The following is a 19229-nucleotide window of genomic DNA, read 5'->3' as shown; positions in this document are numbered from 1 at the left end:
TTCTGAGTTCGAAATTTGGTAATCTCTAGGGGCCAGGTTGCAAGAGATAAATCTCTTGTGAATCCCTTAGTGCCAGCGTGGATGGCTTGCCTTCGATCGGACTGGGAAAGAGAATAGTTGAATTGCACATAAAGCGGCTCGGAAACTCTGACCGCAGAAACAAAAATAAGGGAAAAAATAAAATAAAAAAGTCGATGACCCCATAACACTCCAGTTACGTGAAGTCATCCTATGTTGAATTTGAAATTCCTATTTTCCTACCGATCCAATAATCAAGAAATAATAGGAACGAAGAATAAACAATGAACACCAGAATATACGTGAAAAACCCTAAATGGGAAAAAACCACGGGAAGGAAATCATGTACTATACTCATTGTACGGTTACAAACAAACCTATACTTACAACCTAGAATCGCTCTCGGTTGACCAAGGTTGATTGCCGAATCACTCGTTCACCGCACCTAGTGCTTGACCGCCGCTGCCTTGAATCGCTCAAGCCTTCCAATAACCTAAGGAATCCACCGTCGGTATCCACCGGAAGACCACTTTGATTAGCAATCACAAAGTATGGAGAGGGCTCTTGGAATTAATCCGGAAGTTTGATGATCAAATGATCATATTTTTTTCCTAGAGACAAACTAAAAATCTCCCTTAGATATTTCTCAGTTTTGGAGCAAGAGAGGGGCTGCACTCATATATTCGGTCATCTTGAAAAGCCAACAAAGCCTCATATAAATAGACTGCTGAAAAAAGAACATTGCTCGAGCACGGAATAAAACCTGTCTTGAGTTGCTCGAGCACTATGACAGACAATCACTTCCATATTGCCACCCACGATTTCTGCATTTCCTTTGCACGAATTTCTCTATGCAAACTGATTCCCTTCCAAACTGCTTTCCTTTGACAACCTATCTCTATCAATTACAAGCTACAATTGATAGCCTTTCCTAAAACAAATGCTCTAAAACAATAAGTTCCAACATAATTAATGGGATACAAATCAAAAGAGATTTTATCATGGGATTGCCAAAATATGGACTTTACAGAATTGTCAAATTCTTGTTCTTTGTAACAATCCAAGTTCGAACACATTTTTCAACCTTGTTTATGTTTCACACCAAGCTCCAACAATACATCTACTCGACTTCGTAAACATAATAATATTGCATAAAAAATCAAGCTACTAGAGTTCGAATTGCAATTAGCTCAGTTAAAAAAAAGTTAAAACTTTACCATGTTTTTAACAATTGTTAATTAGCGTGCTCAGTTAATATGCTATAATGAGGACAATATTCATAGCGTATAGCTCAAGCTTCAATGCAGATGAAATTTCCAGTTGCTTTCTTTTCTTTTTCCGTCGAGAGGCATTGCACGCACAATAACGTCAACTGCTGTGACAGTTCCTCAACCACAATGGCAAGCACAACCCCAAGAAGAAATACAACTATACATCAGAAACACCAACACAATAATTACACAACATGGCACAAACTAGTTCCTAGGAGGGGAAGTTTTAATTGAATACCAGACTCTCCGGTGGATTTCCAAGGACAACAAGCTTAAGAGAGGAGACACGAGCTTAAGAAAGAATTACGACCTTCATCTTAAGAGATAACACTGAGAATATGATGAATCCTCGCTGTAGTTATGACCCGTCATCGTGCTTCCAAAATTGACATTGTCATATCATTCTCTGAACATATTTCGTGGTGTTTGTGTGGAGATTGATCTAGGACGCTCATACTAAATGAAAATGCAGGTTGCTTTGGAGATGGGAGAAAGGAAGCTTCATTACTGAGCATTGATACAACATCAGACATGGTTGGCCTATCGGCTGCACTTTCTTGAACACAAAGCAGACCTATATTTATGTATCTCAGCAGTGTATTTGTGGAAGATATATCTTCTAATATCGGATCTTTTAAATCCTGTGCCCTGCCACTCTTCCACAAGTCCCATGCCTGTACAAGCAATTTTTAATCATTAGTACATCTCAATATAAGAAAGTACACAAAAAGGTACAAAAGGGAAAAGGACTTAAGAATTGGAATGGGACTGTATTAACTCACATATCCTAGAAGATTAAGGGAGTGACTGTCATAGAAGCTTGTGTTCCGTTTGCCACTTAGAATCTCCAACAACAGTACTCCAAAGCTGAAAACATCAGATTTGATTGAGAAGAGACCTCTTGAGGCGTATTCTGGGGACATGTAGCCGCTGGATTTGAGTATGAAACCAATCATGTTAGGTAAATTATGCAGAAATAAGCTGATTGGGTGCAAAGGCAGGGAGGTGTTTGATGCAGTGGATTATGTTTGACTTACTAAGTGCCAACAATTCGATTTGTTGCTTGTGATCCGTTGCCTCCGAAAATTCTTGCCATCCCAAAATCGGATATTTTTGGGTTCATGTCTTTATCCAAGAGAATGTTGCTAGCTTTCAAATCTCTGTGGATAATTCGTAACCTTGAATACTCATGAAGATAGAGAATCCCTTGAGCAATTCCTACGATAATTTTAAGACGCAACTCCCAATGTAGTATCCCGTGCTTGATCGGATCTGTCTCAATATATGCAGAATAATACAAATGGAACAATTCGTAAGCATAGAACAAGCACAATCACGTCTAATTCAATCTCTTGGGATATGTAGGAAGTACACACCGAAAACGAAGAAATCCAAGCTTTTGTTGGGCATGTACTCATAGATCAAAATTTTTTCATCTCTATCAATACAGCAGCCTAGTAGTCTCACAAGATTCTTGTGTTGAAGTTTTGCTATGAGCATTGCCTCATTTTGAAATTCCTCCAATCCTTGTCCAGATTTTGTGGAAAGCCTTTTCACAGCCACCGTATGTCCTCTTTGTAACTTTCCCTGATATATCAACGGGCTATGTTTCTTTATGATCTTTGCAAATTAACTGCAAGATACTATTGTGAAGTAACATGCTAAGTTAAAGAAATGATCATTTGTGTCCTACACCTGATGGTATATCTTACCTTGTAAACAGGTCCAAAACCACCCTCTCCAAGCTTATTTGCATCAGAGAAGCTATCAGTAGCAGCAGATACACTAGCGAAGCTGAACCATGGTAAATCAACTTCCTTCTTTCCACTATTTAGACTCTTGCTGGCTTGAGTTAGTGTGTTGTTGCCAGCCCCAATGCTTGTCCCAAGATCATATGACAGCAAGTCCTTCCCTGTTGCGTTAAGTGTATACGGATTGGGATCATTGATGCATAACAAACAGAGAGACTCTAACATATACAATCATAGATTTGCCATAGTAAACTTGTCTGGCAGACTCAACCAACATACATGTTATACAATCCCAAATTCTGAATCCTACAACAAACAAGTAAACTTGCACAATAGTAAACACCATCTATTTTCATGTAAAATGTATTTCGCTGAATTGCAAGACTTGAATTCTGTATCCATACCTTTCTTTTGTAACTTTCTCCTCAAAATACAGTAAAAGAAGGCTATAGTCAGCAGGGTCATGGAAATTGCAAGTGCTGTGATGATCCATTTCCACCTCACACTTCTACCTCTGGCTGTGGGATTCACATAACCTGCATTTCAATATTTGAGTACTGCTTGTGAACTTAATAGATTGACCTGTGTGATGGACGTCCGATGAAATTTAATTTAGAGTAATCGAGCATTCAACAAGTAAGAGTTGGCACTCATCAATAAAAAATAAAAAGAGTTGGCCATCAATAAAAAATAAAAAGAGTTGGCCTAAAAAATTCTCTTTCGCAATATGTGCAATTAGAGCTACTCAAAGTGTCCATAAGTTCAATTGGATAAAACAAGTTGTACCTGATTCAGAGGATGCCATCCTCACATAGATGTCTTGCCCGCCTCCTTCGATGAATTCTTTAATATCAATCAGGTCACCATACCAAAGCAAGCAACCACTTCCTTCCTCGCGTATGTCCAGATTTGCATAAGCGGTACAAGTGCAGTTTCCCAAGCACGTTCTCCGACATTCTTCAAGGCTCATCCTTATGTCGAATGATGAGTTCCGTGTGTCGGGCAATTTGACCCTTGAATACTTGACAAACCCATCTTCTCCACCCTCGTGGCAACCCAATGGCGTCCTCCGAACACACCCAGTTGACCAATCTCCAAGTTCCCACTCTCTTGGGTTCACCGGCACAAACTTATCCAAACACCCGCACATTGAAGTGTTACCAATGTTGCAGATACCATACGAGCCACAAGACGCGTACATGTCACAGCCAGCCTCCGGTGCTCTCGCCTTAGCAATCCAACCGCGGATTTGATCAACCCATGTCAGTTGCTCCACATATCCTTCACTACTCAACAGGGTCCTCGTAGCAATCGAGATGTTGGGGACATCGAAAGTGTAGTAAACCTTCTCCGTATTGAGATCATAATTGTGTCTTAAATCATAGTTGAATCTGAAAATCAGGTTTGAGTCTGAAATCCCGCTAAAGCGGAGACCATTCCATGGTCCAGACCCATAAAAGTAGTCAGCAGTACCCTTCCTCAGAAACATTTGTGGGTATCCATGCGTATCAAGCACGAATGTAAACGCACCTTCACCTGGATCATTATCGCTCTTCCACGAAGAGATGTACCATTCTTGGCCAGTTAAGAAGTTCTTCCCAAGCTTCATTCCCGGTAAAAGTGTGTTCCCCGGATAATCAAAACTCTGCCATAACGTATTCCATGTTCTTAGTTCATCATCTTTGTTTCTCACAACCATGTTACCGCTATCGAAAAGCTGCGCAACTGGATCCTGTGCTGATCTCGAAGCATTTGTAGACCATATGGTGCCATTAGTGCCATTCACAAGGACTAGGATTCCTCGGCTCGTGAGCTTTAGCACACCTGATGTGTCGAAGAGTGGTGTTTCTCTGTTGGCAACCCATAACACAGCCGTTTTTGGTATTTCCTTGTAATATAATGCCCTGTACCATATTCCCACGTACCGGTTCTTGGAAGTTCCTGGGCTGAAAAAACCAAGTTCACAGATTCCACCTGATGAAACTATGGTATCACCATCTGCAAGTGATTTTGATGTAGTCATGATGTCTACACCATTGGAGGTAATTGAGAGGGAGAATAGAGACAATATGCAAAGTGGTACAACAAATCCTTCCATTTTATTTCTTTAAAATTACTGCTGCTCAGGTCTCTTTGAAGATTATAGTCATCTTTTCTAATATATAAAGGGAGAGTACCGATTTGGTGTCTAGTATTTTTTAAGGCCCGTCTAATATATAAAAGGAGAACACCAATTTGGTGTCTACCTGCCATACCCCGCATCTCCTTCAAATCCTTCCGCCAAAAAAATATGGCTTTCTTCACTTCCCTTTTGGCAGAACAGGCAGAAGATTCTGTCTGTTTTTGTTAAAGAAATCGAATCTCACATTGCTTGGAAGTGAAATGGGTGATCACTTAATAACATCTGGGACCTCTTCACTCATTGCCAATTGGTTTTGAGATGGATATAAAGTTTCCACATGGTATTAGAGCGGGGCCCGTTTCACCCCACATTTTAAAAAAATTAATTAACAATCCACACTCCATGATGACAGACCAGCAAAAAGGCTGAACGATGATAGGACCTAAAAGTGGCTACACGTGACAGACCTCAAATGCGGCTGCACGTGAGGGAGATGTTAAAGAAATAGAATCTCATATTGCTTGGGAGTGGAATGGGTGATCACTTAATAACATCTGGGACCTCTCCACTCATTGCCAATTGGTTTTGAGATGGATATAAAGTTTCCACAGTTTTGTCATTGTGAATAGATCAATTTCCACATGTAATGTAACAAAACAACAATAGGTAACCCGAGAGCCGAAACTCCCATCAGATTGAAATAATCGATTTACATTATCGCAGAGTTCATATTTCCTTGATGAACTCAAAATGGTGCAGCACAAATGTGTGGGACACCGTAAATAATATTGGCCTTTGAACAGACAAAGGGATTCATTAATTACCTCTTTAATTTATTTTCAACTATTCAAAGCTGACGGCCCAAATTGTATTATGGAGATGATGAGGCTGAGAGGACGAGGAAAGTGACCTCTTGACAAAACAAATGGATGGTCCAAGTGCACTTGGGTTAACTTGTCTTTTTAAATGGCGGGCTAGCTTCTTAACTGGGGTGGGCCTCTGGTTTGTGGACTGCGTGACCGAGTCAAGAGAGGAACAGCAGAATAGAGGTGCGGGCATCTCTCCTCCACTGTCCTCTTGTCCATTTGCTTCGGAACAGTTTAGTTTATTCGGGCCGTCCAAAAGTATTTTGGACGACCTAGATTTAGAGAGGTGTTTTTAAAAAAAAAAATCAAAAATACTCAAACTCTGAACCGTCCAAAATGCTTTTGGATGGCCTAGATGCACCCGAATGGGCCGAATTGGTCTGAAGCAAATGGATAGGATCCAAGTCCGGCATTTTGGGAGCTGTCGGTAGATTAGGGCTTTCTTTTAGGTTTTGGGTTTCGGCCTACGGGTGTTTGACCCGATAGGTGTGGAGTTGCCGTAATGGGTGTTTCCTTATTTGGTTTCTTGCCAAACTCGATTTGCGTCTCGGATTTTTCGACACATGGTTGTTCTTAAATTTAGAGATATGATGCCGTCAAATCTTTGTTCCTTATCCTTTGTAACAATTTCAAAGATTATTGTTTTTTTCTTTGCCGTTCAATAAAAACACCAGGACCATGTTCATTTTAGGGCTCAAGTCTCAACCTTTTCTCTTTGTGCACGGTCTTTAATAAATTTTCTCTTAATTATTACTCTCATTTCTCTATTTATCTATCTTTCTCCATTTATTACCCAAAATCTAACATCTAAAATTCTAAAACGAACATGGATTGTCTTGTGATTGACTCGTTTTGTATTTGTTAGACGATTAGTTTAGCTTTGTCCAAATTTTATGTAATGATCTCTGTTTTGTAAGTGCAACTGAACAATTATTAATACAACCTTCTCATTTTTGAAAAGAATATTCCAAAACGAACATGGTCCTGTAGTTGTTTACAACTGGTTTGTTGATCCCAAAATGCTTTGTTAATTGATTTTCCGAGGGTTATTTTCACTTTTGTCCCTAAACTGCAGGAGTCGTCATTTTTATAAAACAAGTACGGTTGAAATTTATTATTATTTTTTTAAATGAAGATGCACTGATTACCTGTCAAAAAGGTTGGCCTGGCTTGGCTTAAGCGAGCCACTTGGCTTCTTTTTTTTGTTTTTGTTTTTTATTTTTCCATTTTTTAGTTTCGCATCAAATTTATGAATTATTAGTTCATCTCAACGAGAGAAATCGAAAAGGTAAAACATTATATTGAAAACCAAAGTTTTTAAATAATGACAAAAACAAGCCACTTTGACGAACCGATAATCCAAAAAAGACTTGATGCGAAACCAAAAAAATGTAATTTTTTTTAATTAAGACAGAAAGAACAAGTCAACTGACTTATTAACCCAAACGAGGGCGTAATAAAATCTGGCACTCACTGCCTAGATTTCATTATATAGCCTTGCTCATTTGGGGGACTCAAAACCACAGGACACGTACATGTCACAGCTAGCCTCCGGTGCTCTCTTGGGTTCACCGGCACAAACTTATCCAAACACCCGCACATTGAAGTGTTACCAATGTTGCAGATACCATACGAGCCACAGGACGCATACATGTCACAGCTAGCCTCCGGTGCTCTCGCCATAGCGATCCAACCACGGGTTTGATCAACCCATGTCCATTGCCCTACATATCCTTCACTACTCAACACGGTCCTCAGAGCAACTGATGCGTTGGGGACATCGAAAGTGTAGTAAACCTCCTCCATATTGAGATCATAATCGAGTCTTAAATCATAGTTGAATCGGAAAATCTGGTTTGAGTTTGAAATCCCGCTAAAGCGGAGAACATTCCATGGTCCAGACCCATACAAGTACTCAGCAGTGCCCTTCCTCAGAAACAATTGTGGGTATCCATGCGTGTCAAGCACGAATGTAAACGCACCTTCACCTGGATCATTATCGCTCTTCCATGAAGAGATGTACCGTTCTTGACCAGTTAAGAAGTTCTTCCCAAGCTTCATTCTCTGTAAAAGCGTGTTCCCCGGATAATCAAAACTCTGCCATAAGAAATACGTCGCTCTTACTTCATCATCTATTCATCTGCGTTTCTCACAGCCATATTACCGTTATCGAAAAGTTGCGCAACCGGATCCAGTGCTGATCTCGAAGCGTTAGTAGACCATATTGTGCCATTAGTGCCGTTTACAAGGACTAGGTTTCCTCGACTCGTGAGCTTTAGCACACCTGATGTGTCGAAGAGTGGTGTTTCTCTGTTGGCAACCCATACCACAGCCGTTCTTGGTATTTCCTTGTAATATGCTGTCCTGTACCATATTCCCACGTACCGGTTCTTGGAAGTTCCTGGGCTGAAAAAGCCAAGTTCAAACATTCCACCTGATGAAATTAGGGTCTCACCATCTGCAAGTGATTTTGTTGTAGTCATGATGTCTACACCATTGGAGGTAATTAAGATGGAGAATAGAGACAGTATGGAAAGTGGTACAACAAATCCTTCCATTTGATTTCTTTAAAAATACTGCTGCTCAGGTCTCTTTGAAGATTATAGTCATCTATTTTCTATTATATAAAAGGAGAGTACCAATTTAGTGTCTTGTATTTTTTAAGCCCCGTCTAATATTATAAAAGGGGAACACCAGTTTGGTGTTTCCCATTTCTAAAGCCCCGTCACAAAAGTGATTTCCACTTTTGTCCAAAAATATTGTAGATTTTACAGTTTTTTCACGATGGAACAAAGTAACTGCTTGGGTAAAATTGGGAAAACACTCCCACTCCAACTGCCACACCCCACGTCTCCTTCAAATCCTTCCATTGGTTTGTTGACAGACTTTTCGACAGCGATGACCCAAAAAGTGCTTTGTTGAATTGTCTACAACTGATTTTTCCAAGGTATTTTCCACTTTTATCCCCTAAACTATCACAAATGTGTTTATGTCCTCCCTGAACTTTTAAACCAACCTAATTCTTCCCCAAACTATTGAGAAAGTTGCAATCAAGTCCACCAGACTTTTGCTCTAGAAAATTAGACAGTCTCTGGAATCAAAATCAAATGGTCACCTCAAGGCTGGGACGCTTGTAAGCTAGGCACATAATCCTCTAGTAGGACCCTCCACTCTCGTTCTCAATCATATCACTCCACGCTCCCCACTTAATTCCAGCTCTTGCAAATTTTAGTACTATTGGACTAGTGGAATGTGGAAATGTTTGCTCTGATTCCTGAAACGTTTGGCGCTACAGCATGTACAACGTCACCTATGTTTCCAATCAAAATGAGAGTTATTTCTCTTCTCTTCCCAGTAGAGCCAACATTGGCCACTGCTTCTATCCAGGAATAATGTCAAATGAATTTATTAAGAGATTTCTCTTCTAAAATTTAATTGGCAGATGATCAGAGCAGACCAAAAACTTATGATCGCTTATTTCAAGATTTGCATATAACAAATTTCTAACCTGGAAAATGTATAGAACAAGAATAACAGTTTCCTTTCATTGATCTGCATTGTTCATTACAGAAAGAATGAGAACCACTATATGTACTCTCCTACTTCAAGAACCACAAATCAATCACATCAGACAAACTAAGCTCACACGGATTGCTGGGCTGGGCTCAGGGCTAACTAAACCTCATCAACCAACTGCATGACTTCACAACTGAAATGGAACACTAGCAGTACCCCTGCAACTGCTTAACAGAATAAGCCATGCAAGAGCTTTTTCCCAAGTACATTCTCCCACATTCCTCAAGTTATCCGTTGTGTTAAACCACGAATTCCACATGTCAGGCAATTTGACCCTCGAAAACTGGACAAACCAATCTCTTACACCCTGGGGGACTATCGAAAGGTGTTCTTTGAACACACCCATTTGGCCTCTCTCCATTGCCCCACTCCTCTGGGTACTTGAGCACAAAACCATCCAAACACCCAAACACCGGGGAATTTCCAATGTTGCAGCTACCATAATTGCCACAAGCGGTGTAAATATGACAATTATCTCCTTTTTCCGGGTACAAAAATATGACAATCATCAGCTCATGCAGCATGTTCCATAGGTAGTGTTCTAAACACCTTTGGTCAGTGACTCAATACGATTTCTTTTGAGTGTTATCGAATCACTTGAATGAAGATGTCATCTATTTTCTTTAAGAGGCATTGCAAGCACAATCACATCAACAGCCAGAACAGTTCCTCGACCACAATGGCAAGCACAAACCCAAGAAGAACCACAACCATAGCTCAGAAGCACCACCAAAATAAGCAGAATCTGAACAGGATTTCCAAGGACAAGAAGATCTATAAAAATCTAATTGAGTAAAAAATATGTAAACATCTGAAGCTATGGAGGTGGAAAAGAAAGAAAATTGAGCTTAAGAACAGTATTACGACCTTCCTCCATGAACTAACATTGATAGTACAATGAATCCACACAGAAGTATGAACCATTATCGTGCTTCCAAAATTGAGAGTGTCACATCATTCTCTGAACAAATTTGGGGGCATTTGTGTGATGTTTGATCTAGGACACTCCTGTTGGTTGAAAATGCAGGTTGTTTTGGAGAGGCTACAAGGACAAGTTCATTGTTGAGCATTGATACAACAATGGACATGGTAGGTCTATCGGCTGCACTTTCTTGAACACAAAGCAGCCCTATATTAACGTATCTAAGCAGCATATTTGTGGAAGACATATCTTCTAATATCGGATCTTTAAAGTCCAGTCCCCTGCCGTTCTTCCACAAGTCCCATGCCTGTTTAATCAATTTAAATCATTAGTACATCTCAATAAAAAGAACGTAAACAAAAAGGGAAAAAATGGAATAGGATAAGAATTGGAATGGGATTATATTGACTTACATATCCTAGAAGATTAAAGGAGTCACTGTTATAGAAGCCTGTGCTCCTTTTGCCGCTTAGAATCTCTAACAATAATACTCCAAAGCTGAAGACATCAGATTTGACTGAGAAGAGACCTTCCAAGGCGTATTCCGGTGACATGTAGCCACTGGATTTAAGTACAAAAGAAATCATCTACGGTAAATATTATACAGAAATAAGCCCTTCAGGTGCAAAGGTATGGAGATGTTTGGGTTATGGATCATGTTTGACTTACTAAGTGCCAACAATTCGATTTGTTGCTTGTGATCCGTTGCCCCCGAATATTCTTGCCATCCCAAAATCTGATATTTTTGGGTTCATGTCTTTATCCAAGAGAATGTTGCTAGCTTTCAAATCTCTGTGGATAATTCGCAACCTTGAATACTCATGAAGATAGAGAAGCCCTTGAGCAATACCTTCGATAATTTTAAGGCGTAACTCCCAATTTAGTATCCCGTGCTTGATCGGATCTGTCTCACATTTACACAAAGAATTACAAATGGAACCATCTACCTTGTACAAGTTATGAACTATTCATAAGCATACAAATAGCACAATCATGTTTAATTCAATCTCTTGGGGTATGTGGGAAATACAAACCGAAAAGGAAGAAATTCAAACTTTTGTTGGGCATGTACTCATAGATCAAAATTTTTTCGTCTCCGTCAATACAGCAGCCCAATAGTCTCACAAGATTCTTGTGTTGAAGTTTTGCTATGAGCATTGCTTCATTTTGTAATTCCTCTAATCCTTGCCCAGATTTTCTTGAAAGCCTTTTCACAGCCACTGAATGTCCTCTTTGTAACTTTCCCTGCCATATCAAAGGCCTAAGTTTCTTAATTATCTATGCAAAACTAACAGCAAATACTATTGCAAAGTAACATGCTAAGTTAAAGAAATGATCATTTGTACAGTGTTCAACACCGGATGGTGAATCTTACCTTGTAAACAGGTCCAAAACCACCCTCTCCGAGCTTATTTGCATCAGAGAAGTTATCAGTAGCAGCAGATACACTAGTGAAGCTGAACCTTGGTAAATCAACTTCCTTATTTCTACTATTTTGACTCTTACTGGCTTCAGTCAGTGTGGTGTTGTCAGCTCCAATGCTTGTGCCAAGATCAAATGACAACAAGTCCTTCCCTGCTACATTAACTGTATACGGATTTGGGTCATTGATGCATAACAAACATGGAGACTCTAACAAATACAATCATAGATTTGCAACTAAACTTGTCTATTAGACTCGATCAACATACATCCAACCATTTCCATGTAAAATGTACTTCGTTGAATTGCTTTAGATTTAGATTCCAAGAGTGGAATTCAGTACTTGTACCTTTCTTTTGCAACTTTCTCCTCCAAATACAGTAAAAGAAGGCTGTAGTTAGCATGGTCATGGAAACTGCAAGTGCTGTGATGATCCATTTCCGCTTTATGTTTCTACCTTTCAGCGTCGAATTAACATATCCTGCAGTTCAATATTCAACTACTGCTTGTGAACTTATTAGGTTGACTTGTGTGATGGGCTGTCCGAAGCAAGTTTTGTGAAGAAAATAGGAATTGAACAAGTAATGGTTGTCAGAAAAATTATCTTCGCTATGTTGCAATTAGAGCTACCTACTCAAATTGCCCATATGTTCGATTGGATATAATCAATCATACCTCCTGATTCAGAGGATGCCATCCTCAAATATATGTCTTGCCCGCTTCCTCCGATGAACTCTTTTAAATCAATCAGGTTGTCAAACCATAGCAAGCAACCAGTTCCTGCCCCACGAATGTCCAGATTTGCGTAAGCCATACAAGAGCAGTTTTCCAAACACATTCTCCAACATTCTTCAAGGCTCATCCTTGTGTCGAACCATGAGTTCCGCGTGTCAGGCAATTTGACCCTTGAATACATGACGAAACCATCTTCTCCGCCCTCGTGGCAACCCAAAGGCATCTTACGAACACACCCCCTTGACCAATCAAAACGGTCCCAATCCTTTGGGTACTTCGGCAAAAATTTATCCAAACACTCACACATTGGGGAATTATTAATGATGCAGATACCATACGAGCCACAGGATGCGTACATGTCACAGCTAGCCTTTGGTGCACTCGCCATAGCGAGCCAACTGCGGGTTTGGTCAACCCATAGAGACAGCGTTATATATCCATCATGAGTCAACACGGACCTTGTAACAACTGAGGTGTTGGTAAGCTCGTTAGTGTAGAAAACATCCCCCGTATTGAAATAAGAACTGAATCCAGGAATTGTTGCCGTGTATGGAATCCCACTAAACCGGAGACCATTCCATGGTCCAGAACAATACAAGTCATTAGTACCATTCCTAACAAACATTTGTGGGTATCCATGAGCATTAAGCACGAGTGTAAACACACCTTGAGCCGGATCATCATCACTCTTCCACGAAGAAAGGTACCATTCTTGGCCGGTTGACAAGTTCTTTCCAAGCTTCATCCCCGGTAAAAGCGTGTCCCCCGGATAATCAAAACTCTGCCATAACAAACTCTCTGCTTTCATTTCATCATCTGCATTTCTCACAACCATATTACCCGAATCGAAAAGTTGAACAACCGGATCCTGCGCTGTTCTTGATGTGTTAGTAGACCATATAATGTCATTAGTGCCATTTACAAGGACGAGAATTCCTGGACTCGTGAGCTTTAACACACCTGATGTGTCAAAGATTGGGGTTTCTCTATTGGCAACCCATACCACTGTCGTAATTGGTATGTTCTTGTACCATATTCCGACGTACCGTTTCTTGGAAGTTCCTGGGCTAAAAAAACCCATTTCAAAGATTTCACCTGATGAAACTATGGTCTCACCATCTGCAAGTGATTTTGTTTTTGTTATGGTGTCTACACCATTGGAGGTAATTAAGATGGAAAATACTAATAGAGACAATATGCAAAGAGGTATAACAAATCCTTCCATTGCTGGCTTCAGAAATTACTTGTGCTTCTATCTGTTTGTGTTGTAGTTTTGTGAGCTATTACCTCCGTCCCAAAATGTTTGTCCGGTGCGTAAAACGATGTCCCAAAATGTTTGTTTGGTCCGTAAAATGAGGACTAAAAGTAATGCATTCTTTTAAAGAAAAAATTCAAACTTCTTTCATAAATTAACAGAACTCATTGATATCTAGTGAATTGTTGAAAAAAATTTAAATAATTTTTCTTGCAAAAATTGTATTATTTTTACATCCTCATTTTGCGGACCGAAAAAACATTTTGCAGAAGGGAGTACTTAATTCTGACCGAATTCAAGAGTTCTAACATTTAACCATTTCATCCTTCTTTATGATTGGTTTGGTGAGAGACTTTTCAACAATGATGACCCAAGTTATCCAAGTTATAGGTAGGAGGACAAGCGACTGAACCCAAGTCAAACAATACATTGCAGTTTTAATCTTTAAAATTGGTTTCTTGACAGACTTTCAAAGGGTCACCTCATGGCTGGGACGCTTGTAAGCTAGGACACATAATCCTCTAATAGGACCCTCCTCTCTCGTTCTCAATCATATCGCTCTACACTCCCCACTTAGTCCCAGCTCTTGCTAATTTTAGTACTGTTGGACTAGTGGAATGTGGAATGGACAAATGTTTGCTCTGATTCTAACATTTAACCTTTTCATCCTTCTTTATGATTGGTTTGGTGAGAGACTTTTCAAATTTCAACAATGATGACCCAAGTTATCCAAGTTATAGGTAGGAGGACAAGCGACTGAACCCAAGTCAAACAATACATTGCAGTTTTAATCTTTAAAATTGGTTTCTTGACAGACTTTCAAAGGTTCACCTCATGGCTGGGACGCTTGTAAGCTAGGTCACATAATCCTCTAATAGGACCCTCCACTCTTGTTCTCAATCATATCGCTCTACACTCCCCACTTAGTCCCAGCTCTTGCTAATTTTAGTACTATTGGACTAGTGGAATGTGGAACGGACAAATGTTTGCTCTGATTCTTGAAACGTTCACGCGCTATAGCATGTACAACGGCACCTATGTTTCCAATCAAAATGAGAGTTATTTCTCTTCTCTTCCCAGTAGAGCCAACATCGGCCGCTGCTTCTATCCAGGAATGACGTCAAATGAATTTATTAAGAGATTTCTCTTCCAAAAATTTAATTGGCAGATGATTGGAGCAGACCGAAAACTTTTGATCGCATATTTCAAGATTTGCATATAACAAATTTCTAACCTGAAAAATGTGTAGAACAAGAATAACAGTTTCCTTTCATTACAGAAAGAATGAGAACCACTATATGTACTCTCCAACTTCAAGAACCACAAATCAATCCCATCGGGCAAACTAAGCTCACACGGATTGTTGGGCTGGACTCAGCCGGACTAACTAAAACTCAGCAACCGACTGCATGACTTCACAACTGAAATGGAACACTAGCACCCCTGCTACTGCTTAACAGCATAAGCCATGCAAGAGCAGTTTCCCAAGCACATTCTCCCACATTCCTCAAGGTCATCCGTTGTGTTAAACCACGAATTCCACGTGTCAGGCAATTTGACCCTCGAATACTGGACGAACCCATCTCCTACACCCTGGGGGGCTATCCAAAGGTGTTCTTTGAACACACCCATTTGGCCTCTCTCCATTGCCCCACTCCTCTGGGTATTTGAGCACAAAACCATCCTAACACCCAGACACCGGGGAATTTCCAATGTTGCAGCTACCATAATTGCCACAAGGGGTGTAAATATGACAATTATCTCCTTTTCCCGGGTACAAAAATATGACAATCATCAGCTGGTGCAGCCGTGTTCCGACTTAAAACCATCCTTGAAACAAGTGTAATACACCTCCTTTGTGTTAAAACGGAATTTGAAAAAACTGTATCAAGGTTGAAGTCCCGCTAAACGTGAGACCATTCCATGGTCCAGAACTGTACATCTCAGCAGTACCAATCCATTCCTCAGAATTATTTGGGGGTATGCATGAGTGTCAAACCCAAATGAATAATCTCCTTGAGTTGGATCATCGTAACTCTTCCATGAGGAGTGGTACCATTCTCGGCTGGTTAACAAGTTCTTTCCTATCTTCATTCCTGATAGAAATGTATCACCTGGATGATCAACTCTGCCATTGGAAATTCTCGGTTTTCATATTATCATTTGCTTTCTCAAGAAAACATTTCCAGAGTCCAAAAGTTGTAAAATAGGATCAGGTGCAGATCTTGAAATGTTGTTAGAATACCATATAATGTCATTGATGCCATTGATAAGTTGAGAATTCCTGCATTTGAAAGCTTTAACATACCTGATGTGTGAGAAACACGAAAACATGTAAACATATGAAAAATATGGATGTGGGAAAGAAGTAAAACTCGAGCTTAAGAAAAGTATTGCTACCTTCCTTTTAAGAACTAACACTGACAATATGATGAATCCTCAAAGAATTGTCTTGCTTCCAAAATTGAGATTGTCAAATCATTGTCTGAACAAATTTCGGGGCGTTGATTTGAAATTTGATCTAGGACACTCCTACTTGTTGAAAAGGCAAGTTGTTTTGGATAGGGTAGAGGGGCGAGTTCATTGCTGAGCATGGATACAACATCAGACATTGTTGGCCTATCAGCTGCACTTTCTTGAACGCAAAGCAGCCCTATGTGTATGTATCTCAGCAGTATATTAGAGGAAGATATATCTTCTAATACCGGATCTTTTACTTCTTGTTCCCTGCCGTTCTTCCACAAGTCCCATGCCTGTGTAAATAATTTAGCTTACAAGTACATCTCAATAAAAAGAAAGTAAACAAAAGACGTCAAGTTGGAAAAGAACTTAAGAATTGCAATAGCATTGTGGTAACTCACATATCCTAGAAGATTAAGGGAGTCACTGTTATAGAAGCCTGTGTTCTTTTTGCCACTTAGAATCTCTAACAATAATACTCCGAAGCTGAAGACATCAGATTTGACTGAGAAGAGGCCTACCAATGCATACTCCGGTGACATGTAGCCGTTGGATTCAAGTACGAAACCAATCATCTAAGACAAATTTATGCAGAAATATTTTGTTACAGAGAAAAGGTACGAAAGTGTGGACTATATTTCCCTTCCTGCTTTAAAGAGGATTGGCATGTTGGTAGATGGATGAAACCATTTTTCTTGAAATACTTAAATGCCCTTCTTGTAGTTGGTGAGTGTGTGCGGTCGGGTAGTGTTGGTGAGGTTGTTTTGGTAGTTTGGCATCCTCGGATTGCCGTTTGGGGTGTGCAGATTCTGTTTTTTTTTTTTTTAATAGGTTTTTGGACTTTCAAGGTTTTCCATCCATGTCCCTTTTCGTGTGTTGTAGTTTAGGCATTGAGGTTTAAGGTGGGGGTGTTTCCGTAAAGTTGTTCATGGATTTGGTGTATTGCCTGATAAACCTATGTGGGAGAATCAAAATAAATACGCAGCGGAAAAATTACTTAATTTTTGCCATAGTGTTTAAGTCTTGAGAAACCTGGAAATCATTTCGACCTTGAACCAATATGTTTCACAAACACAAACTCTCACTAATTGTTTTGGAGAGCAATGGATAGGATTTCGAGAGCAATGGATAGGATTTCCAATCTAATCTATATCAGTTTATTCACACCTGTAACTTAATGGTAACCACATGTCTTTATATAGATAGATTGGGACCCTTTCCCAATGGATACAACCTTTCATACTTCCTTCCATCAAAGAAGTAATAAGGCACCTATTCATTAATAGTTGTAACCTTACACATAAATGGTCACTAAACACATTCATGGATAGTCACCATGTCTATTCACGAATAGTCACCAAACCTTTTCACGAATAGTCACCAACTATTTAGGCAATATTTCATTTAAATCTAATACCCATATTTTAGTTACGAACATAAATACTATAAAATATAATTAGCTAGGATTGATATGGCATGTGAGCCACATAAATAAATTCCAACATTGTCCCATTGTCCCCTTACAGATTCAGTTTCATCATGGTCTCAACTCCTCCATTTATTATTGCTCTGTTGGATCCTTTAAAAAAGGAATAAGAATTCCATAGTATCCGATGGAACAAATCTAGCATTAGATACCAAATCTTGTACTAACTTTTATAGCATCATTGAAATTGTAGGATCATAACTGCATGAATCTCAGCAATAACGTTGCTCGGATTCAATGAGTCATGCTTTCAACTCTTGCATTTATGATTGCTCGATTGTATCGTTAAAAAAAGGAATAAGAATTCCTTAGTATCCGATGGAAGAAATCTAGCATTAGATACCAAATCTTGTACTACCTTTTACAGCATCATTAAAATCGTAGGATGAGGATTGAAGACTGTCCTCTAGATTTCGGAGCAGAGGCAAAGGCAATTCCCTTCTTGCTTTTCCTTAAAGTGGTTTGGCACGTTTGGAGGACGGACGAAACCATTTTAGTTGAAGTACCCAAATACCCTGGTGTGTTTGTGAAGTTGTGAAGTTTGATCGTTTTGTGCAGGGTTATTTTGGTAGATTTGCATGCTCTGACTGGTGGCTCCCGCGGATTTGGGTGCCGAGATTGTGGTTTATTTATTTTTACTTTAATGGGTTTTCAGACTTTTCATGTTTTCCTTCCATGACCTTTTTTCCTTACTTCGGTTTACTGTTTAAGTTTTGGTGTGGGAGTGATTTGGTAAACTCATGCACCTGCTCTCTCTTCCTCTGCCCAAAGAATCAGAATCGAATTTGATTTGCTAGTATGCACCGGATAAAAGTAATAAAAATTTATTATTTCTGGTATCGGTGATGTCTCACGTGTTGAGTGTGGTGCTTTCTTTCCACACAGTCATTATTTTTTACTGACACCTTTCTTTCTTTTTCAAAATGACAATTTTAACCTTTCTCTTTCTCCAATTTGAAAGAAACCTACAATTTTAACCTTTCTCTTTCCCCAATTTGAAAGAAACCTATCTTCCCCTTCCATTCTCTCACCTCTCGCCTCTTACCCGTCGCCTGCAAATTTTGGTCATTATAACCACGGTGATCGAAAATTAGAACCAGTGCACACGAAATGGCCAATTTCGTGGTCATAAGGATAGATTTTTCTGGCAAGTTGGGGGCAAGGATGAGGCTCTGGTTTTTGAATATATGGGTAGGCAAACAGTAGTCACCGAAAAGCTCATACAAATCGACTCATTTATTGGATGTCATGTTAAGAATTATTCAGATTTATTGGGTTTGGTCTGAGGTAGAATATCCAACAGAAAACATGAATTACAAATAGACTAGAAATTTCGTCTCTGTTT

At 39.5% G+C, this 19229-nt stretch overlaps 2 protein-coding genes and 1 long non-coding RNA gene across 3 annotated transcripts; 1 reads left to right on the top strand and 2 right to left on the bottom strand.

The window, feature by feature from the left end:
- Positions 1–1283: 1283 nt before the first annotated feature.
- Positions 1284–13950, bottom strand: LOC131322628 (uncharacterized). The gene is made up of 22 exons (XM_058354023.1): positions 12624–13950; positions 12298–12429; positions 11902–12113; positions 11561–11771; positions 11196–11430; positions 10940–11087; positions 10537–10833; positions 10248–10388; positions 9812–10082; positions 9710–9768; positions 9537–9627; positions 9339–9407; positions 8182–8516; positions 7564–8125; positions 5287–5377; positions 3827–5145; positions 3445–3576; positions 3002–3201; positions 2666–2876; positions 2327–2561; positions 2072–2219; positions 1284–1963 (listed from the first exon to the last, which is right to left on the bottom strand). Exons 1-22 carry the CDS (start codon positions 13906–13908, stop codon positions 1658–1660), a joined length of 6690 nt encoding a protein of 2229 aa, XP_058210006.1. The 5' UTR covers positions 13909–13950; the 3' UTR covers positions 1284–1657.
- Positions 13951–15242: 1292 nt separating this feature from the next.
- On the bottom strand, positions 15243–17018 carry LOC131323146 (receptor-like serine/threonine-protein kinase SD1-6). The gene is made up of 2 exons (XM_058354810.1): positions 16800–17018; positions 15243–16691 (listed from the first exon to the last, which is right to left on the bottom strand). The coding sequence occupies exons 1-2, from the start codon at positions 16971–16973 to the stop codon at positions 16353–16355; spliced, it is 513 nt and encodes a 170-aa protein (XP_058210793.1). The 5' UTR covers positions 16974–17018; the 3' UTR covers positions 15243–16352.
- Positions 17019–17094: 76 nt separating this feature from the next.
- LOC131323150 (uncharacterized) lies at positions 17095–18320 on the top strand. The gene is made up of 2 exons (XR_009199092.1): positions 17095–17337; positions 17925–18320. It is a non-coding gene; the product is annotated as an uncharacterized LOC131323150 (long non-coding RNA).
- The last annotated feature ends 909 nt before the right edge of the window (positions 18321–19229 follow it).

Source organism: Rhododendron vialii, chromosome 4a (assembly GCF_030253575.1).
Source record: "Rhododendron vialii isolate Sample 1 chromosome 4a, ASM3025357v1".
Taxonomy (NCBI): Eukaryota; Viridiplantae; Streptophyta; class Magnoliopsida; order Ericales; family Ericaceae; genus Rhododendron; species Rhododendron vialii.
This window is presented reverse-complemented; position numbering and strand designations above follow the sequence as displayed.